This window comes from Camelus dromedarius, chromosome 30 (genome assembly GCF_036321535.1).
Source record: "Camelus dromedarius isolate mCamDro1 chromosome 30, mCamDro1.pat, whole genome shotgun sequence".
NCBI classification, from domain to species: domain Eukaryota; kingdom Metazoa; phylum Chordata; class Mammalia; order Artiodactyla; family Camelidae; genus Camelus; species Camelus dromedarius.
The window spans coordinates 18,229,840-18,253,346 of record NC_087465.1 but is presented as its reverse complement, the minus strand read 5'-3'; the positions used below and the strand labels follow the sequence as shown (position 1 = coordinate 18,253,346).

The following is a 23,507-nucleotide window of genomic DNA, read 5'->3' as shown; positions in this document are numbered from 1 at the left end:
ATGTGGAATCTAAAAAAAAAAAAAAAAAAAAGACATAAATGCATTTATTTACAAAACAGAAACATTCATAGACATAGAAAACAAATTTACGGTTATCAGTGGGGAAAAGGGATCGAAAGAGATAAATTGGGAGGTCAAGATATGCAGATACTAAGAAACATATATAAAATAGATAAATAACAAGTTTATTATACTATATAGCACAGGGAACTATATTCAATATCCTGTAGTAACTTATGATGAAAAGGAAAATGAAAATGAATACATGTATGTGCATGTATGACTGAAGCATTATGCTGTACACCAGAAATTGACACAATGTTGTAAACTGACTATACTTCAGTAAAAAAATACATATACAAAAAAAAATCAATATAGATCCCTTAGGCCATCTCTCTTTCCAGGCAAAATCATCATTTAAGTAAGTGCCCTGCTCAGTGTCATTCAGGGCTACTCTAGCTCTGCACTGCTCTGCACTGCTCTGCACTGCTCTGCACCTGGACAAGTCTGTCAGCATCTCCAGTCTGCATCTGTCCCTGTCACAGAGTCTTCTGAGCACCACCACATGTGCTGGGTTGTAAAATCCAAGTATCAGAGGAGCTTGCCTGGTTGCCTAGACCTGATGCAGAGTCTGATCTTTTCTGGGCCCCACTCAAAACTGGCAGCTTTTTGGGTTACTTGGTAAAAGCGTTGAAGAAGCACATCCAAATGAGGTGTTTGTTGCCTGCAAAATTCGAAGGACTGCTAGGCATTAATTGAGATTCTTCCTTAGTGGTAAGAAAGAGCATCTTGACATAGCCCAGAACACTGGCTCCCTAGGAATTTCACCAAGACTCAGCATTCTTGTGGGATTGATTTCCCACCCTCTGACATACGTGTGTCTAGATAGTTGCAGCTTTCTGCTTCCAGGTCCAGTCAGCGCGTGTACTGGAGCAGCATGCTGTCCAGTGGGATGGAGTGACAATCAAAGTCTTTGCAGACTAGATTATGACATAGAGCTAGAGAATTAATGTAACCCTGAAGTATATAGTCTTTACTAGCAGGTCTAGAAAAAGAAAGCATTTGTTAGATAATTATTGCATACCAGGTGCTGGGAGATACTTGATTTGCTCCAGCCATGAAATCACATCTGGAACAACAGCTGGAGTTACCACTTGATTAAATTTATGGTAATAAGTTGTCATTCTCTAAGACCCATCTGTTTTCTGCAGGCCTCCTAGGCAGGTTGAATGGGCATGTGGTAGGGATCACCACTCTGCATCTTCCAGGCCCTTGATCGTGGCACTAATTGCTGCCATGCCTCTAGCAAGCAGTGTTGCCTTTGCTTTACTTGTCTGGTAGGTAGGGGAAGTTCTAGTGTCTTCCACTTGGCCTTCCCTACCTCAGTAGCCCTTACTCCACAGATCAAGGAACCGATGTGGGGATCCTGTCGATTGCTGCGTATGCCTGTTCCAACTGTGCAGTCTAGAACAAAGGAGATAACAACAGAGCAGGTTCATGGGGTGGGTCTGAGCTGACATTCCATTCATCACGTGATCTCCTTAAGCCCCTGTTCTTCTGACTGGTATTGAATTGGTAGTGTCAGAGTTAGTGTAAGTTCAGATGATCCATGAAAAGTCTCATTACTTCTCCTTCCCCAGTGGACAGTCATTCTTGATAAATAGTCACAGCTCCCTTTGGGAAAGCTTGAAGGAAGACTGGTGGTGCAAATTTTCGGTTATGTAGCAGGATCCTTCCTCAAGGGTATATGACCTCCTCTTCATTCAGAAGACTTGAGGTCTAGAAATTGGTTCATGTTTGGGAATAGATTGAGGGGCCGTAACGTTCATATGTGGTGACTCAAGTCAGACTTCAGTTCTCTAGAACTAGAGTTTTCCATCTGTTTTATTTCTAAAGACACCATAATCAACCAGCCAACACCAAAGAGCTCTGCAGGTCAGACTATGCTGATGACTGCTCAGGCTGCTGCCCACCGCGTTGGCGGCTAGTAAGTGCTGACTTGACTCCTGCCAGTGAAGGATCTCATTTTCTCCTCTGAGTTCAGGGAGCTCTTTTTGGCAGTTCTCTGTCAGTCCCGGCCTACAGAGAATAGCCACCACCCAGCTCATCAGGAATGCTGGTGCTCCCTTCACGAGGTACTCTCTTAGCCTTGGTAAAGTGAGTATCTGATAGAGCCTTCTAGGGGCTATAGTAAGGGATGGTGACATCATAAATCATAAATGCACTCCAATATTCCATTCTCCTCAAGCCTTTGGATACCTTCCTCTGTGGTATACTAAGGAAGTTCTGGTATTTCAACTTCATCTAGTGTAATGTATCTTTGGGTTCAGGTTTCATTCAACCAACCAAGCAAACTATTAAAAGCCACTCCAGCCACTTAAGCTAATAAATTGTATCTGAATCTCTGCTTAGTGAGCCCATATTAGTAATTTGGCCCTCTCACCCTGATTTAGTATCCTTAGGATCCATTCCCTTATATATCCCCAGTTTCTGTTGATATAAATTGGCAAAATCATGCAGTTCTGATTATCCAACCTCCTCTCATAACTATTTCGCCCTATCCAGCATAATTACTCTCCTGCTGCTATGATATACCTCTATTATAAAGATTTCTAAACATTTTTGGTCATGCCTCTTGAGTAAGAAATTTTTGAGCACATGTTCTAATATTTACTTTAAACCGATTTATATATACTATAGTACTATTTATTATAGACACTTTAAAGCACTTACAGAAAAACAAAGCATTTTAAAGGGTGACGTAACAAACCATGACTAAAAGTTTCAGCTGAGGCTTTGTGTAAGGACACTCCTCACCTGCTTCCATTCCAGATTCCTCTCCGGGCCACCACATCTGCACCATCCCCCACCAAGCGCTGATGCCTCCTTTCTCTGGCTCCTCTTCAAGAAGAAAAGGAAGGGAGAGGAAGTTAAAGAGTATATCTGGCTTCTTAAAGAAAAATTTCATTTCAGTATTTTTTATTATTGCTGAAAAGTGAAAATATACAGCAGACTGACTTTTAAAAATTTCCTTTGTAAAGCATTATTATTCCTACCATATTATGCCTTTGTATTGAATTGTATGCATGTAAGTATCTCTTTTCATGTTTAGGGCTCTCCAAAAAATGTGGAATCCTTCGCGTCCATGCTGAGACATTCTCCTCTTACACAGATGGGACCTGCCAAGGACAAACTAGTCATTGGACGCATCTTTCATATTGTGGAGAATGATCTCTATATCGATTTTGGCGGCAAGTTTCATTGTGTATGTAAAAGACCAGAAGTGGACGGAGAGTAAGTAGAATCACTTCCAAGTGCTTAATAAGAGTGTGCATAATAGTTGAGATGCCTCAAAATTTATTGGCGATTTTTGAAAAGACAGAAAATATGCTTATTTCTCTTCATAGTGCTAGTTAGTCAAGTTGGGCCAGATTCACGTCTTCTCAAAGCAGTAGGAGCAAGTTTGGGGGAAGATTGGAATGTTCATCCTGATAATACACCATTCCACACTGTAAAATTAAAAGCAGCTATATGTGCTGCTCAGGCCATTTTACATGTAACTTCCTGCCTCTTCCTCTGTCCACAGTCTCTTTCTGCTTCCCAGGGAAGCATCTGCTTTCTACTTCTTTGTGCTCTTTTTTCTTACTCTACCAGAATCTGATGCTTCAGCATTTTCTTTTACTTACTATTGTACATCTGTTCTCAGGATTATGATTTTTCCCATTGTATGAACAGAATTCATTCTGTTTATAATCTGTGTCAAGATATTTGTGAATATGAATACACATTGTGTAAACCACTAAGATGGGAGACCTGGGAGGAGAATGTAGAGTGAAAAGAGACGTGGAACTAAGATTCTGAGATCGGAAAACAACAGTAAGCAAGATAGAAATGAATTTTTTCCATCAATTTTTAATGTACTTTTTTTTTTAAATTTTACCATTTCTGACAACCAGGATACATCTTGTAGTTGATACAATTTAATTGGCATTTAAAAATTCTTAATAGTACTTATGATGACTCTGGTAATCAGTGGCATCTTAGGATGAATTACAGTGATCAAGAAGTTTGTGATGTTTCAGAATGAGTCAGACTGTAAAAATGAATAGCGTTTACTCTAACTCTAAGGGAGCAGTTATGAGAATGGGTTGCCTCTGTCCTGAGAGCTCTGAATATCTTAAGGTCTGTTTGATACCAGGGCTCACTCAGTCAGGAGACAGGAGCTTCTACCTGAATCTGAATAGAACCTGACAAAATTAACAGAATACACATTTCCTTAGATCTGTGATGTTTGAGTAGATATTGAACAGCTGGCTCTCCAATAAATAAAAGGCCCCGATTTGATGTAAAATACTCCCGCCATGGCCACTTTTACGTTACCAGTGTGATGTCACTGAATGTGGAGTTGGGAATACGTGTGCACAGTCATTCTCACAGGCTGGTGCAGTCCTGCTCCAGCACACCTCTCTTCAGATAATCAGAAGCTACACAGTGTCTTCGCAAGGTGAGTGGTGTAAACTGGGTGATACCTGTAATAGAAACTGGGTTCTGTGCTATGTGGCATGAGAGGTAGTGGCTCAGTCTTGACTTGCTCTGGTATGTCAAGTAACACACAGGTTTAGTCAAAAATGGTAAGACCTAAAGAAATTTCTAAGTAACTTGTGTCCGTTCATCCAGATTTTAATACTATAATCTGTATCTATTGTGTAATGGGTTATTGAAAGGGTTGAGTTAGACAATGTCTGTAAAGATGGACAGTGATTAGTATATAGTTAAACAGATGTTACTATACTGTTATTATTCCTTAAATCCTGGTGGTTTAGGGGTTTTGTGACCTCATGATGACACCCATCAAGAATTCCTACTGAGGAGGGTTTATAGAACATGCAGGTATGGAGATATGTGCTGCAGTAACATGACTGTAATTAACAAGGCAGGGATTCAAACCTAGGGCTGTGTGTATCCATCACCCAGGGACGTTCTTTCACTCTACTGTGCTTCTCTCTAAATCCTACAACATGCAGCTACTAAAGTGTCACATAAACCTCCTAAAATAGTCTCACACATAAACCAGGTTTAAAATAGGGACCCTGAAAGCAGCGTGGTAGTGAAGCTCTGTAAAGGTCTGTTAAAGCCTGGTAGGTAGCCTGTTCTAGTATCCTGGGTTATGGTGTCGATGGTACAGTGTGTTTGGATACCGTTACCATCAGTAAGCTGATGACCAGTGGGTCTGGGCTTTGTTTCAGAATGGATGTGAATCATAATTGTGGTGAGACCTGAAGTCCCAGGAACTGGTTAACGTCTGACGATGGTTAGTAGCTTAGAGTCAGCATGCCTTCTGTTATTTGGGAATGATATATTTCAAAAAAATTTATTTAGCAAATAATGGAAAGTTGACTCTTTACAGATGTGACATTTAATTTTTAATTGATTCTTTTTATAGACATGTCATCTACTTTCTCGAACCATGTTAGACCTTAAGTTGTTTAACCTGTTTTTTGCCTTTGTTTTGATGACCCAGTGTCATAATTATACACATTAATTCCTGTATTGTGTCACAACGCAAATATACAGACGTATTGTTCCTCAGCCACATAACCTTCCAGTTCTGTCATTTTCTGTGTCTTACTTTGTGGTGTCATCTTTTTCTACTGCTGTATCTGTGACTGCATTTTTAGCTTTTTTAGACTTCCCAGTTTTCTTCTTCTAATATTCTGATGCCTGGGAAATTGGTCACCAAATTTGTTGTGCTTAAAGCAAGAACAGTTAGAGTTTGAGTCAGGACCTCGCAGCCTCTTCTGTAAGTAAAGTGTATGTACTTCAGTACATGAACTTCAACATGCATTTTGACAGCAACTCCCCTGCTTAATTTTAATTCTCTTTGGGTTCTGTGGAGACTTGATGTCACCAGATAACTAACTTCCTGATAAGTGAAGTGTAACCAGCTCGAGGTCTTACCCGTGCTGACTGCCTTCACTGATGCCCTTGATAGGGATTGTCACAGATCAGAAAAGTGTGTGTTGAACCAGTCAAGGTGCTGAGTGTCTTGGACAAGAACAGTTGTTGTGGGTGAGACTTCAGCACCTCCAGTAGGAACAGTAGCGAAAACAAGGTGGGATTATTGAGTCTCAAGTACTATTTGAGATTCTACAGTGAATTTGTAAGTAAATGAGTAAATTTCTTAAGAACATTGTTAAGCCCAAAGTCTTGCTTTATGCATTGATTAGGTTGGTTGGCTTGGAGTGTACCTATAGTGACATTTTCTCAATTTCAAGAACTAAGCTGCTGATGTTATTTAATTTTATTTTTAAATAAACTGGGCCATGGTACTCAGTTTTTCACTGAGTCAGCAGGCATTTAACGAGCAGCTATTATTTACTGTTTACTGTGTTCTGCAGGAATGGAGGAGAAGAGGGGATTGATGATGGAGTCAGCTTGTGTCAGAGACGGTTACCCAGAGGAACTAATGAGTGAACTGAGTTGTAAAGGAAGGGTAGGAGATACCAAGTGCAAAAGATGAGAGGGAGCCAAACTTATAAAAGTTTTCAGTGAGAGAGAGCCTGGCCCTTCCAGGAATTCAAGTGGCTTAGTTCACTTAAGTTTAGGAGAAGTTGGAGGGGAGAGTAGAGGGATGGGCAGAACCCAGGTCTTCAAGGGATTTATACACCATTCTAAAAAATTGGGGCTTTGTTCTGAAAGTGGTAAAGACACATTAAAATATTTTAATAGGTAACATGGACCTCACTTGTGTTTCATTGAGATCATTCTGGCAATAGTGTAGTGTAGTGTATAACAGAAGAATGTAACTAGAGCTAGGGAGGCCAGTAAGGAAGCTTCTGGAAAGAAATTATAAGAATGTGAATTAAGTCTGAGGGTCAGGAAAGGAGAATTTCATTAGTAATTTAGGAGATAGAAGAAACAGGTCTTGGTGACTGAGTAATTGAGCGTTGTGTGTCAGAGGGAAAAGTTTCTGATGATGTTTGATTTCAGACCTGAATGACTAGGTAGATAATAAGTTGGGTTGGGGAAGTGGAGAAAGGGAATGTATTATGTTGATATTTTTGCCTGCTTCAAAAATAAAAATTAAAATGCCCAGATTTAGATCTGTTTGATTCTCCCATTTTCACTCCTGGTTATACTACTTCTTGTTAGTATCAATTAAGGAACATTTTTCTTTTTACTGAAATATAAAATCCTTGTGGTTAAACCATGTTTATCTTTTTGGTTAAAGAGCCTTATTCTCTAACTTTTTATTTCATTAAGTTATATTTTAATTTTGATTTTTTGAGAGTTGTATACCTTTCTGTAAAATCCTAAAGTTCAGTTTTACAAGTAACATCCATTGATTTGCTAATGTTTTGTGAAGATTGTGTCTCTTAAAGCAGTATTTCTACACTCACATCTCTCTCACAGCACACATGATTGACAGCTCTGAAAAATCAAAACAAGCATGATTGGCAGTTCTAAGGTAACTAGCACGTACACTGAATATTATTTGTACTTTTGTTTGACACTGGGGTGGAATAAACAAGCGAATTGCCCAGTCTTTGTTTCTATTTCAGGTTGTGGGATATATAGGGTCACATAAAGGGTGGGATGGATACTGAATGTTTCAAAAAAAAACTGAAGTTTTCAAGGTATATTGGTGGAGGAAAAGAGAAAATGAGAATTTGAATTAAGTAGTTCTTTTTATTCCAGAGGACATGGTTCACAATTTAAAAGTATGCATATTTTTAAATAGATTGGTGGTTGAAAATCATTCTATTAGATTTTCCTTATCAAATCTCTGATTATTTTTTAGGATAAAAGAGTATCTGCTATATATAATTTTTAAATAATAAAAACCTTAAGAATACATATAAATTATAAAATATCTCAGAAATGATCTGAGTTCATGAAACACATATAATTCAGACTTCGAATAACATCAGACTTAAAAAAAAGTTCATAGATACAGAGAACAGATTGGTGGTTGCCAAAGGTGAGGGTGGGGGTGTGGTGAAATGGGTAAAGGTGGTCAAAAGGTACACATTTCCAGTTATAATGTTAATCAGTCATGGAGATATACTGTATAGCATGGTTACTATAGTTAATAATACTGTGTTGCATATTTGAAAGTTGCTAAGAGTAGATATTAAACGTTCTCATCACAGGAAAAAAAATTCCTTTTGTACCTATTTATGGTGATGGATGTTAACTGGACTTACAGAAATCATTTCACGATATATACAAATATTGAATCATTACATTGTCCCCCTGAAACTAATATAATGTCATATGTCAATTATACCTTAATAAAATTTTTTTTAAATGAACAGCGTTAAAAGTTTCCTCCCTTAAATATATTGCATAGCAATATTCTTTTGGATTGATTTTTTTCCTATTGGATTCTATTTTGATTGATGTACAAAATTGATTTGCTTCGTGTAGCATATTCACATATGTCTATTTATATGTCCAATAAGTTTGCCTTATATGCCTTCCCAGGATTGTAGAGGTTAAAAGTGAATCTGGAAACTACTATGGTGGCTGCTTGTTAAGGAATGCTAGCAATTAAGTATTCCCACGAAAGCTTTGAAGTTAATATCTTAATAGGGCAACAAGGAGAAAAAGTCGAGGCTACATTCCTACAATTGCTTCCGGCTGTAGTTCTATTGACTTAAAAGTAGATTTTAGAAAAATTAAAAGTTATCTTAATAGAAGGTGTGAGTTCTATTTTAGTTTGTAGAATTTCATATTAATTTAGATTGCCACTTGATAACATCTAGAGACTTTCAGGGACCCAGAATTTCAACATATATTTTGTCATTTGTGGTTAAATAAGAACAGTAATAGCTAACATTTGTTGAACACTCTGTGCTAGGCACTTTGCTAAGAGATTTGCATGTGTGTGGTTTTTTTTTAAAAATCTTTTCATTAACCTAAGGTGGATACTGTTAACATCTTCATTAAAAAGCATTGTAGAAGCAAAGGCTTACAAAGTGACTTACCCAAGGACAGCCACTAGTAAGAAAGCAGACCTGAGAGAATGTTACCTCTAAGTCTATATTGTTACCACTGCTTTATAGATACTAATCAAATACACTTCTAGGGTATGTGTGTACGTGTAACTTGTTAAGTTTCTCAGCATATTGAGTATCTTAATTACAGTGTGCTGAATGCAGTTTAAAGGAGCTGTGTGACATCTTTAGGAAGAAAGATGCACAGAGCCCAGTAACACAGGGGCTATATGAATAAATGCCTAAATGAATGATGTGATTAAGCATAGAAGTGTTCAAAGGAGAACTGGAGGAGTGAGACTGAATGGTTTCATGAACCAAAAAAGAGGCTCCTCAAAGAGATGGAACTTTGGCTAGATACTGAAGGATAGGGGAAGGGGTGCTGGGAGATGGATAGTGAGAGGACAGTGGTGGGGCAGACGGCATGAGCAATGGGCCAGAACTGAGAATGAGCTTGGTGGGGTTGTATTAGTTATCCAGATCTGTGTAACATACTACTCCAAAACTTAGTGGATTAAAACAAACCGTTTATTGTCTCACACAATTGCTGTGAGTCAGGTATCCAGGAGTGCCTTTGCTGCACAGTTGTGCCTCAAGGTATCTTACAAGCTTCAGTTAAGATACTGGTCAGACTGCAGTCATTTGAAGGCTTGACTTGGGCTGGAGGATTTGCTTCTAAGGTAGCTCCCTCACATGCCTGGTGAGTTAGTGCTATTTGTGGGCAGGAGGCCTCAGGCCTTGTCACATGGGCCTCTCCACTGGGCTGTTTGAGTATCCTCATGACACGGCAGGTGGCTTCCCCCTGAGTGAGTAATATCTAAGAGAGAACTTGAGGTGGTTGTGATGTCTTTTATGACCTAGTCACACAGTGTCCTTCCTGCCATATTCTATTCATTAGAAGCAAGTCACTAAGTCACTCAATGGGAGGGGAATTAGTCCCTAGCTTTTGTCAGGAGGTACGTACAAAGTATGTGTACATATTTTAAAACCACCATGGGTCAAGAGCCCATGACTTGGCTGAAACTTTAAGGACTAATGAAATATTTGCTTTGCTAGGCAGGAAAGGATGCTTATAGAAAACTCTGAATTTTAAGTTGAAAAGTTCTGACAGTGGAGATACAAAGGAGTCACATTTGGGGATTGGTGTTTTTGGACGATGACACCGGCAGTGATGTGTGAGACGGAATGGACAGGCAAGGCCAGTTCTGAGACTGTTATAATAATGCCGGCAGGCGCTGACTAGGGGCTGGACGAGAGTGAGAAGAGATGGGACAGGAAAGCTAGGAGAGACCATTCAAAGAAATGACTAATAGGCTTTGGTGACTAATGCTTGAGGTTTCCTGCCCAGGTGACTAGAAAAATGGAGGTAACAGCAAAGGGGAAGTTGGGTAGAGTTGCTGTTCATAGGGCAGGCTGTGGAGCTCAGTTTTAGACATGTGGTTGTTCTGTAGATGTTTGGCCATATGAAATTGGCTCTATGAGAAATTAGGCTGTAGACCTGGAATGAGCAACTTCATATCTGGCTCTAAGATTCTATGTCTTCTGCCTTTATCAGCAAGAACAAGACAAAGCAAAAAATCAAAGACAGTAGCATCATTGCAGATTTCTGTTTGCTCCATATTAAGCGAGAGTGATTTTTTTCCCCCAAAAAGAAGTCTTGCAGTGTTCAGGTTCAGACATCCTGTTAGAGCTGAGTAGCTTTGTTTCTAGAAGTGAAGTGCAAATGTAAAAATAGCAGATGGGACCCTTCTGGAGAAGTAATATAACCTTCCTTGCCAGGTGTATTCAGTATTGGTTCATATTCTACATTTTCAACCAGAGTTCTGGAAATTATTTCATTCATTTATTTGTAGATTTCTTATTACTTTACCTTTTTCACTCGCAGGCCTCTTGTTCCTCTCTTCCACCTCCTTAGGAGATTACCTTATCTCCTTCTTTATTGAAATTAAGTTCATTCGTTAGTTTACTCTCTATGAAATTTCTGGATGTTTTAAGTAAAACATTGAATATCTGAAGTTTCATATGATTCAGCCTAATACTCTCTGGCTTTCCTATTCTTTACCTTAAATTTTCTGTATATCATCTTTTCTAGACAATTTGAGGAAATTGAAAACATTTCACCTTTCGAACTATTTTTCTGTTTCTCCCTGACCCCCTAAACTGCTCTTATTTCCTAAATTTCTATTTCTTCCTCAGCTCAGCCCACCTGACTCTGCCCTCACTATTGTACTAATTGAAAGCACCCTCTTAAATTCATCAGTGACCTCTGGTCACCTGCCCAGTCATTTTTGCTCAAGTTCTCTGTAGCATTCAACACTGCTGGCTGTTCCCTTTCCTGAAATTGTCATCTACATCCACTTTCCTGGTTCTCTTACTTCCTTGTTCTTTTTCTACATTCCTATAAAAGTGCTTTTTTAAAGTAGTAGGAAGGGATACAGTGGTCTTTGGAATGTGCAGGGAAGTTGGACTAGGCAAATATCAGGAAGAACATGGGCATGGAGGGCAAGAGGCCTAGGTTCTAACCCAGCATCAGTCAGTATGTACATCAAAAGTCCATTTACCTAAGAGTCTAAGCCTCGGCTAATTTAATTGTTTAAAAAGGAGTGTTTTGGAACACCCTTATTTAAAAAAATCCAGAATTATAATAATTGAAAAATACTTTATAAGCCTATAAATGACACTTACAACTATCTCCATTTATATGAAGCCCTTCTTTTATTTGGTAAATTCAGGTTCAACAGATAGTTCTGTACTTGAAAATTTGATGCTTTGCTTTAGCTTGTTTTAATTTTTAAGAAAAGATTTTTCCATAAATATACTACAGTTAGATTTCTTTTAAAGTTTTAGTTCACAACCTTAATTTTGGACCTAAAATAGAATACTTTGTGTTGCTTTAAAAAATGCAAATTAGCTATTAAATAGGTATAATTAGATCCTTAATTAATACTGATTGAGCATAATATGATGTTCATGTGGATTTTATGCTATTGCCTGTGTCGTTTTTGGATTTATTAAGCAAATTATTCCTTTCTTGATATATTTTCCTTGAAAGCATTTTCTTTTATATATAGTACGTTTTTGAAAATGAGATTATTAGTTATTTATTTTATATATACCTATCGTAGTGTGGAATATATGATTTGAAGTTATTTGGCTTCTAAAATACATTGCTGTGAACATACTTATTTTGAGACTTAGCATTTTTACTTGAATTAACCTTACCTCTAAACTTCTATTTTATTCACCATCCATTTTGTTTTGGCCTTGACATTACATTTACTTTTTATTTATTAGAAAAACATATGCCAAATTATCTTTGAAAGTTAACAGCTAAACATAAATGCTTTAAACCTCAAAATCTATTCTAGAAACTAAATATCTTTCCCTAATTGCAATTGCAAATATTTTAGCCTTCCTGTTTCCTGAATGTAATTTATTTAGAAACTTTAATTTTGAATTTTACTTGTTTTTTCCCCAAATACTGTGCCTTCAGCATGAATTTTTAAAACTTGTTTCATTTATTTCACTGATGGAAACATTCTGAAGTTTGAAGGAAAAATGTTCCAAAACTGGTACATAAAGTTTAGTATATGCTGTGATAAAAATTCTACATGTGTTAGTAAGAGTGATGTGATGGTGATGTTGGTGACTGACAGCAGCCACTTCCTAATTTTTCTAGCACTCTTATGAAGTTCTCCCTCCAAAGGAATCTTAAGAAAATAAGCATATGTTGTAAGTTCACCATAAATATTCATTGCTTGCTTTTTTGATAGACAGGAATCACAAAAGCATTCAGCCAACAGTAGGTGTTGCAATTACTGGTTGACATATACTGGCTATTAGTTGTCCTTAAGGAACAGAATTGCCTTCAGTGAAGAGTGTTGAGTATTCCTGTTTCAGTAAAGAAATGAGATCATCCTAATTTTAAGAAGAAAAATGAAATTACTGTTGAATTAAATGAGAATTCATTATTTTCCATAATGAAATTAGGATTTACCCATTCTCGTCTTCATAGTTGTCTAACATTATCATAATTATTATAGGCGACATACCAGCTTTAGCTTTATAGCCAGCAGTTTGTAACTTTAGCTCTTACTATGTTGACTCACTTTTCTAAGTGAATCATCATATGTGGTTTAAGCTTATTGATTCTAAAATGAGAATTCCTGAATTTGAATCTTGGCTCTACTAGGTATCACTTGTGTGATCTTGAGCAAGTTGCTTAACTTCATGGGGCGTCATTTTTCTTGTCTTTAAAATGGATGAATGAAATGACTACCCCAGATGGTGTGTGTGAGTTGCATGAGGCCATCATCGTCATCATCATCACGACAGCTGACATTACGGAACCTTGGCTACATGTCAAATAGCTAATGATACTTTACATACATATCTTACTATCATTATATCTACTTTACAGAGGAAGAAAGTGAGCCTCAGAAAACTTAAGTGACTTTCCAAATCACTTAGACTTGCATCAGTTGCACGTAGCAGAAAATTTGAAGACTTGTGGCCTAAACATATAGAGACTTATTTTTCTTGCATAAGAATTCTCCATGCTGATGGCTTCTGGGTTTGCCTCAGCCTCTTGACAGCATTAGCGCTGTCTTATGCCTGCATCATGGATACAATAAGGCGGCTTGATTCTCCTGGGCTACATATTTGTGTTCAAGAGAGGAAGAGAGCAGGGGACGGCATGATCAGCTTCTCTGTCCCTTTTATCAGGAAAACAAAAACTTTTTTAGAAACTTCTTCCAGACTTCAGCCTACCTTTCCTTGATCAGACCTGTAAAGGATGCTCCTCCCTAACTGCAGAGAAGGCTCTGAAAACAAGCCTTTAATCTTTTCTTTGTGGAGTGCTGCAGGGGAGAAGCGGGGCAGCATATTATTTTCCTGTTACTTAGCCAGAGGGCCCCACTGCTTTGCTTAAACTGCAACAACTATTCCGTGGCAGAGCTGGGATTCTAACCCAGGTGTATCTTGCTCTAAAGACCTATTTCTCTGATTCTGCCTCTCAAAACATCCAGACACCATCACAAGCATTTTAAATAACCACTTTCCAACATTTGTACATAGGTACAGTTTTTCTTCTTGAAATTTTGTATTTTTCAGAATAAATATTATTTACCTTTTTAGGTTGGCTGAATTTTGAAGTTATAGGTTATGTGTCCCTATCTTCAAATAAAAATATGAAACAAATTAGTGACTGAATGCTTTTTCTATTAGAAATGATTGCCAAGATATGTTTGTTTCAGGGAATTTCTGGTAACATTTTCAACTTTATATAGTAAAGAAAAAAAAACCAATACGTAATTAAGGTAATGAGTTTTTGCCTCTTTCCGTTCTAATTATTATGTTTTAAGTCATGGTAAATGAGTTTGTTCTATGCTCATTTCCTAGGGGGTAGTTATCCACTAATTCCATTTTCTGGAAAATAAAATTATGTCACAGTTCTTGGAAACTGCATATTTATTTATTGTTTGGTTTTTTTTCAGAGATGGGGTGGGATGAAGAGTGGGTGAAATGAAGGTCATAATCCAAATTTTCTATTCTGTCCTCAAATACATACCATAGCTTATTACTCTTATTTTTTCTTTTTAATATTTGAGGTAAATTACATTGAATTTTGTAGAGAAAAAAGGGATAAGATACAGTACCATTCTGAGCTAGGCAGCATTACCCACGTTTTGCAGCCAAGGAGATGAGACCTAGAGAAGCTGGAAATGTGTGCATTCAGTGAACTGGTGCTCAGTACAGTTTGGATTGGGGCCCAACTTGTTGCATGATGTATTGGGAGGATACAATCCCCAACAGCCTGTCCACTTGGGACAGATTATTCTGTTTCTTTTAAAATATTTAAGTAACATGTTTATTAAATAAAACATACCTCTAGGTATCACTTTTTACATTTGAACAACTTTTTGTTGGAATAATCTTTTGTAAAATAATTAAGAAACATTATTAAGTATAAGTTGTAGTTTATCTTAAGCCACACCTATTGACTTCTGTTTTACCAAGTGACTTTATCAGAGATGTTACCAAGTAATGTTTATCTCATGGAAGCTAAATTCAGCCACAGTGTGAACGATAAACTGTCACTAACTAATAAGCAAGTGGGCTGTTCCCAGTTGACCTTTCTAGTCTGCATTTCAAGGTATGTCTTTTTAAGTCATGACCTTATGATGTGGGCTGTCTACATTTCTGTGTACATTTCTGTATTTTCAGGTTCATTTTTTTGAATTGGATAATTAACCAAGCATAATATTTTAAGTTGCATTTTTATTATAAGAAAAAGGAAAGTTAAAAAAAAGTATACATCTATCATTGCAAATATCATCAAATACTATATTCTTTTACGTTACAATTTTATGGCTTACTGAAAATGCATAAATTTCAATTTATGCAAATATTCTTTCCCATTTTTCTATATACTGTTTTGTTTATTATTTTAAAAAAGCACTACTGAACAAAGCAAACCCAATTAATTCTGTTGGTTTCTTCATTTTAGACTAAAACTTTAATTGATTTATTTATATACTGATCACTACAATGTCAAAGCTAATATTATTCAGTGATCAAGCCAAATTATTAAAATTATAATTATGTTGGTACTTTTGTTACTGTTTTCTTTGGTTTTGTTTCAACTTGTAAAAGTAATGCAGTCTCATAAAAAAGCTATGGGAAATTCCCGAAGTAGCAAAATTTTAAAACTTCGTAGGTCCAATTTTGTAACCACGTATGGTGATGAGTATTAACTAGACTTGTGGCGAACATTTCACAGTATATACAAATATTGAGTTGTTATGTTGTATACCTGAAACTAAAATATAGTCGTTTTTATGTGTATATATATATATATATATAGTTATATGTCAGTTACATCTCAGTTTAAAAAATAGTGCTAACACTCTAAAAACAAAACAAACAGATAAACAACAACAACAAAAAAGCCTTTAAAGGTCTACCAGTCATTTTGGTGAATATCCTTTCAGTCTTTTCATCTAGACACAGAGTTTCGTTTTGTTTGTATATAGTTTTTATCATTTTCTCTATATAATTTTGAATCACAAGTTCCTCACTTAGTCTCATAGCATAACATTTCTTGTTATGAAGGATGCTTTATATATCACTGAATATAACACAATTTCTTTAAGCATTCCTATTTATTAGACATCTATGTTGTTTCTGTTTTAACCATTACAAGTGACACAGTTGTGAACATCTTCAAGGGTAAGACATCTAGACTCTTTCCTGAGGAAAGATTAAGTGGAATAACGAGGCTTAAAGGTTATTGATATTTTTCAGGCTTATGCAAACAGATTGAACATTTCATGTTTATTTATTAATATTTCCTTTTTTGTAAATTATCAGTTGATTTGCTTAGCTTATTTATCTTTTGGGATGATTATAGTATCTTCCTGATCTATGTACATGAGCTCTTCATATAATTAAGATTGTTCATCTTTTTATTTTAAAATTATTATTTTATTACAAAAGTAATTCAAGCTTATTTCAGAATACAAATTCAAATAAAGTAATGGAAAAAACAGATCATCTAGTTGAAAGCATTTTAATGTATAATGTAAAAAAATTTCTTATAAATCATATTTTTGAATACTGTTTTATTTATTTTATAATCATATTTTTGAATATTATTTTAGGTTTTCCCTCCAAATAGATATCTAAATATGTCATGAACAAAATTGTTAAAGACTATATAGCATTCCACTACTATAATTTAACTAGTCCCCTATTGGTATACATTGACACTGTTTCCAGTTTTCACTATTTTTATTAACAACCCTTCAGTGACAAATGCTGTGCATAAATCTTGGTATGATTATCTGATTATTTCCTTGAAATAAATTCTTTGGAGTGGGAAGGCTGGAAAGGGTATACATTCCTTAAAAGTTTGTACATGTTTCCCATTTACCACAGAGGAACTGTTTTACTATAACACTAGTTGTTACCATTTTATTTTTCATGTTTGCCAGTCTAATAGACAGAAGTACTGTCATTGTTTTAATTTGCTTTTTTGATGACTAGCAATGTGAACATCTTGCATTGACTTAATTCTGAAATGACTATTGTATTTCCGTTTCATTGGCTGATTCCAGCTGCTCATTAGTCTTTTGGATTTATCACTTTCCTATTAATTTTTACTCTTTGTTATAACTGTTAAAACTATTTGCTACCAGTTTATTGTTGGTTACCATTGCCATATAAACTTTCTCTGTTATTATATAATTGATTTAATATATTTTTTCTTTTATAGTTTCTTGTTTGGTTATCATACTTAGAAAGACCATTGCCTCCATGGAAATACTGGCATGTTTCCTTGTAGTATTTTATAGTTTTATAGTTCAGTCTTATTTTAAACTATTTAAAATTTATTTTGGAGTAAGTCAGGACTCCTATTCTCCCCCGCCCACCACAATGATAATTGCTAATATCATTGAGGTCATATTACCTCCTATTATTTTTCCTAAGACACATTTATTTGCATCTTAACCTCTCTTATGTCCTTGAAATCACCATTGTCCAAGTGACACTTGTGACAGTTGTCATTGCCTGCCCATATGCAAAATTATTTATATTAACTTATTTTTTGAGCTATGTCCTTGATGAACTGTAAACTACAATGTATTGGGTCATTCTCAGCAGTTTTTTCTTTGGTAAAATAGAATAGGAGATATTAGAATGTACTGCACATAGCAAGACTAATTCTTGCTTTTAGGAAACTTATTTCAGTTGTGTGTTAATGTGTATGTTGAAGGAGATCTCTTTGAGGGTGCTGGATCATGATGTAAACTATGATTCTTACTCTGTCAGCCGTCATTGTCCAGAGAGTATAATGGTGAGGCTAAAGGCAGTTATGGAGGACTATAACCACTGCTGACCAGAGAAGGCAAAGTGGCTGGTGCTGGAATGTGGTAAAAGTCCAGATTTCTGTGAACCACTTACCTGTATCTTCTGAGTGTCTTCACCGTCTCTTTCTGCTCCTAATCACACTTTCCCCTTGGCCACTTTTCTACCTGCTGCTATTTCCATTGTTCTTTGGACTCTCTCCTTGGCAGAAAGACCCGTGAGAGTTAGTGGTGCTTGGCCAAATTTTCCTTTAATCTCTGCTTCACACTTAGTAGTCATAGATACTAGCTTCCTATATAGGAAGCACACCCAATGTATAGAAGCAAAGCCCCTCACTGTTTAGAATATACAGAATATACGGTTTACTGCATAAAGTTGTTCCCAAATTGTTTACCACAAACTCTTTGGGCAATAACTCTCTATTGTCTTTACTATATAGTTGTAGCAAGTAGCTTTCAATTTCTTTTCCACTTATCAGACTGAAAGTATGATATATCACCTGATTAGGTAAATTCTAATTTAGTTTTTGAGAAAATTGAATTTGTCCTTTTTTATTCACGTTTAAGAATTCCCATTATTTTAGAGTATTTGACTGTAGCCCGTGTATAATATTTTCACTTGGTTTAACTAATGCAGGAAATATTTATTACATGGTAACTCTTTTAAAAATAGCAATTTAAAGCTGTCTTTCTGTGTTGTGAACTATGCATCTGAATTTCATATGCTAATAGTATGTGGTTTTTAAAAAAATATCAATACTTGGGTTTTTTCTTCAGTTACCTACTAGTAGAAAACAAGGGGTTTATAGTCATGATCTGTTTAATTGTTATGATTTTTTTAAAGTAAGAACTTTCTGATGGGTGGGAATGTAAAATGGTGTAGCCAAATTGGAAAATAGTGGTAGCTCCTTAAACACTTAAACAGAGTTACCACATGACCCAGCAATTCCATTCCCAGGTATATAACTGAAAGAAATGAAAACATATGTCTACTCAAAAAGTTGTAAACAAATGACCAAAGCAGTATTATTTGTAATAGCCAAAAGATGGAAAGAACCCAAATACTCAACTGATGAACTGATAAACAAAATGTGTGTGTATTTGTATGTGTGTGTGTTTATACGTATATGAATATTAATTCAGCCATAAAAAGTAATGAAGATACAATTTGGCTGAACTTTGAAAACATTATGCTAAGTGAAAGGAGAATTACAAAGGACTACATATTGTATGATTTTATGTACATGAAATGTCCAGAATCGGCAAATATTTAGAGGTAGAAAGTAGATTAGTGGTTGCCTAGGAATGGGAAGATGAAGGGAGGGGGTTAAGGGATTGATGGCTAAGGGGTATAGATTTTCTTTTCGGAGTGGTGAAAATATTTAAGAATAGATTGTGATAATGGGTGCACAACTCTTTTTAGTGAGTATACTTAAAGCCATTGGAGTGCATACTTTAAATGGGTCAATTGTATGGTATGTGAGTTACATTTTAACTTTTTTTATATAGTCCCCTTCATTATAATTCATGAATACATTAGAAACTGACATAGATCTCTTTAATAATTAAAAGCATCTAGGTTTTCACGGGCATCTGCTTTCTGTTCATTCAGTTATGTAGTTAGAAAATCCACCATTTACTTGAGAATGGTGAAAAAGACCAAGTAATATTTTAGTGGCATTATGACAAGTTTTCACCTCATAAATACTCGGAAAGGGTCTCTGGGACCCCCAGGTCAAAAGACCACACTGTCTTAAGAGAACTACCCATGCTCAGTGTCTTCTGGAATTCCTTGTAAATTTCAAAGGGCACCTGGCCAACAGAACATTCTGTTGCTCAGCTGGCTTTCAAGTTGTGGTTCTGGGGCTACACATTAGAATTTGCATTTCTAACCTCCCCTTTGATGTACTCTAAAGGGTAGTCTTAAAAGGAGTCAAATATTGCCCAGACTTAAGATTTTCAAACTGTCCATGCTTATTTTATAAAAATAGTGTATTACTCACTTGACCAACTCTCTCTGCCAAATAAAGGACCCAAGAACATTGTCAGTTGCAAAAAAGTTAGGTGAGGCTCCTCTTCTCTCCCCAGATCAAGTTATTTGGAATCCTGTGCAAATGCAAATGCAGAGCAATAGTCTTTCCTGGAAAAGAAAATTTTAATTAAAAAAAAATGAACTTTTCTGTTTAAGAATGGCAACATTGGGAGGCAGGACACTCAATTTCTTTCTGTTCTGTTTTGTGAACTTGAGCAAGTCACTCATTGTCTTTGGTCCTCAGCCTCTTGTTGATCTTTTTAGAGCCTTCCCAACTCTGAAATCTATGATTTTAATTCTGGGGGAAATGATCTGATTATAGCTGTCAACAAATACGTATTTAGACACACTGGCTGCTCTTATTCATGGTTTCCCAAATTGCAGGCATGCTGATTTAGTAGGGTTAATCCTGCTACCCTCCTCTCCCTTATCATGGCTTCTGAAGGAAAGTCCATTGTTTGTTTATATTAAAGGCAGCATTTTCCCAAAGTTACTATACAGTGCAGTTCACCTCGTTTCTCAGCCCAAACAATACATGTGGTGCCACAGAGTCTACCATCAAATAGCTTCAGTTACTCCTTTATAAACCAAGCTAAGAGTAGCCCTTGTCACTACAGGGTTAGAGTATCTCAGCAAATAACCACAGACGTTATTTATAGCAATGTGTGCTTTGCATTTATACCATTTTATCTGTTACAGACATAGTATATTATTTGCTTGGTTACTTTATAATTGTGATAGTTTCATGCCACCCACTGTAGGTTGTTCTGCAGTGGTTACTCGAACCACAAATTAAGGAGTTATTTTTCTGTGGTTCAGTTATACACAAGAATTATATTGCAAGAGTTGCTGGAGCCCAAGTTCTATAAACAGTTTTTTTGGAAGAAGTCTTGTCTAACAGACTGACTAGATTGCTGGTACTCAGAACATGAGAGGACAGAACTTAGATGAGTGAAACATAACTTGTTGATAAAACTGTTGAAAATTGTGCTATAAAATAAGAATTTGCCAACTGCTGTCCGTGTTGGTGTGGCAGCAGTCATAGGTATAGGATGGAACTGGAGGAATTCTCCCGCCTAGAGCAGTGATTGTTTATACTTTGGGGGGTCATAGGCCCTCCATTTCACTTGAGAATATAGTGAAAGGGCATTGTGTAGGAAAATTTACACATGTATGTACATACACACATTTTGCACATAATATAGGGTTCACAGATTTCCCCCAACACATTCATTAACCTTTAGGGACTCATGAACCTAGGTTGATAAATTGGGCTGTGATGAGGAGAAGATTTTGCTTTAAAATGGAAGTTGTTGAAGCTAGTACAAAAGATATTGGACATTTGGGGATGGGAAGATCAATTAGGAGGCTATTGTAAAAATTCAGAAAGGAGGTAATAAGATCTTGAGTTAAAACTATGGCATGATTGATGGAATGGAGGGGACTGATTAAAAAGATATTGCAGAGTAAGAATCAACAGATAAATAAGCAAAAAGGAGACAGAGAAGAGATAGAGGATTATGTTAGGGTTTATAGGCTGAGGAAATGGGTGGATTATTATGCTTTACCTGAGATATGAGCAAGATCATTTTGCTATACTGACTTTTACTTATTTAAATATCTATACAGTCAAGATAATACAAATAGTGTGGATCAAATTACATGAATTGAGACCAGGCAGAATGTCTAGTATAGGAAACAGAAACTCAAGATATGTAGTGAAGCCTGCAGGGAGAAAGGGCTTAGCAGTTCTGTCAGAAGACTCTCTGTCCTCGCCAAATGGAGAGAAACTGGAGGGACTTGGCAGTTTCTGTTCAAATACGATCTGTCCGCTTCCTGGCGCAGTGCTGACCACACTTCTCTCTGCTGTACACTCTTTTGCTGCTTAAGGAAATCTGCCCTCCACCTCTTATGCCTGAGGCCAACTGGTATCCTATCATCTTCCCCAAGGCCTCAGGTGAATGCCTTCAGCCTTGGTTATCCAACTTGACACCCTCCTTTTGGGCACAGGGTGATACGAAGTGCCATTAGAATGCAGGTTGCTCATGCATGTGCAAGAAACACTTGTTTCTTATTTCTGCTGAGTGACTTTTGGAGTTTCCAGTATACAATTGCACCGTTAGCTACCCCGACCACTCACATAGTGGTCTGTGGGCAGCCATGTTGAAGCCAAGTGGCCTTCTCCGCCTGATTAGACCAGCGTATGCACCTGTACCAAGCTGGAACCAAACCAAGTTCCATCCCTTGGATTTTGGAATTGTGAACAAGAGAAAGGTAATTAGTCTCTTCACCTGTCTGGGAGTTCAACTTGTAAATGCAAGGGCTTTGAGCAGCCATATTGTATGCCAGGCAGACTGGAAAACAGAGAAAGCTGGTTTAAAGGAAGAGAGCAGAATTCTGCAGACGTGTGAGGGGAAGAGAGGTGAGAATCATGAGAGAGAGTTCACCAGCTGAGGCTCTTATGGCTTCTCAGTTTCTGGATCTAGCCTTTCTTGAAGTCTGCTCTAGGATTTCTGAAGGCACTCATATATCCTTTTAATGAATTCATTTTTTCTCTCTCTTTCTTCTTAATATAGTTTAATTTCTATTTTGTGGAGCCAAGAGCCAAGTGTCTACACACCAGTGCTTCTTATTCTCATTCTCTTTCTTGGCTGTTGTCAAAAGATATGCTACCAGGATGTGCTATCAGGCACACCAGGCTACCGTTTTTGAAAAGTATTTGGCCTTCAGACAACATCCTTGGATACAGTGATTCAAACTACAGGTCAGGGCTTCATATTTTCAATCCAGCTTAGGCATTTGGACTGAACATTACCAGAACTAGCCATTTAGAGTGGGAAACACAGTGGTATGCATTCCAACACAGATTTTTCAATCTAATTACATATCCACTATATCTCTAAACACTTAATTCAGGGTTCTGGTTTTTACTGTTCTTTTCCTAACTTTTCTGAAATAATTCTTTGATTCTTGCCAAGTTTTCAAGCCAGTTTTTGAATATAGGGAAAATGGAACTTATTCAGTGTCTCAGTCTGTTTGGGCTGCTATAACAAAAATACCACATATGGGGTGGCTTAAACAGCAAATGTTCATTTCTCACAGTCCTGGAGGCTGGGAAGTCCCACAGCCTAGGCACTAGCAGATTTGGTGTTTTGTGAGGATCCACTTCCTGGTTCATAGCAGTGGTCTTCAGGTTGTGTTTTCACATGGCAGAAGGTGCAAGGGAGCTCTCTGAGGTCTCTTTTATAAGGTTGCTAATCCCATTTCATGAGCGCTCCATCCTTGTGACCTAATTACCTCCCAAAGGCCCCATCTCCAAATATCATCTCCTCGGGTATTAGGATTTAACATGAATTTTGGGGTGACATACACATCATTCTATAGCATTCAGCAATCAAGTTTGCTTTAAATGCATTTAAAGCGGTTGCTCAGAAATTTTAAAAAGGATATGTACATTGGAGTCAAAGAGTCATAAATGCATACCTTCAATATGGAAAATTTTACAGTGCATACTAACTCAAACAAATCATACCTTGAGATAGCTTAGTCAAGGAAGGTTCCTAACAAAGTAAGATAGAACAGAATTTATTATAATAAAAAATATTGGTC

At 36.7% G+C, this 23,507-nt stretch overlaps 1 protein-coding gene across 3 annotated transcripts in view; it reads left to right on the top strand.

The window, feature by feature from the left end:
- The window catches only part of TPD52 (tumor protein D52), a 159,095-nt gene that overhangs the window by 91,348 nt on the left and 44,240 nt on the right, over positions 1-23,507 (top strand). For 2 of the 3 annotated variants that reach the window (XM_064480898.1, XM_010979399.3), the window contains one exon: positions 3,113-3,294. In XM_064480898.1, the coding sequence (XP_064336968.1) occupies positions 3,113-3,294 (182 nt within the window). The remainder of the gene's footprint in view (positions 1-3,112; positions 3,295-23,507) is intronic. The other variant, XM_064480897.1, reaches the window with a different exon arrangement.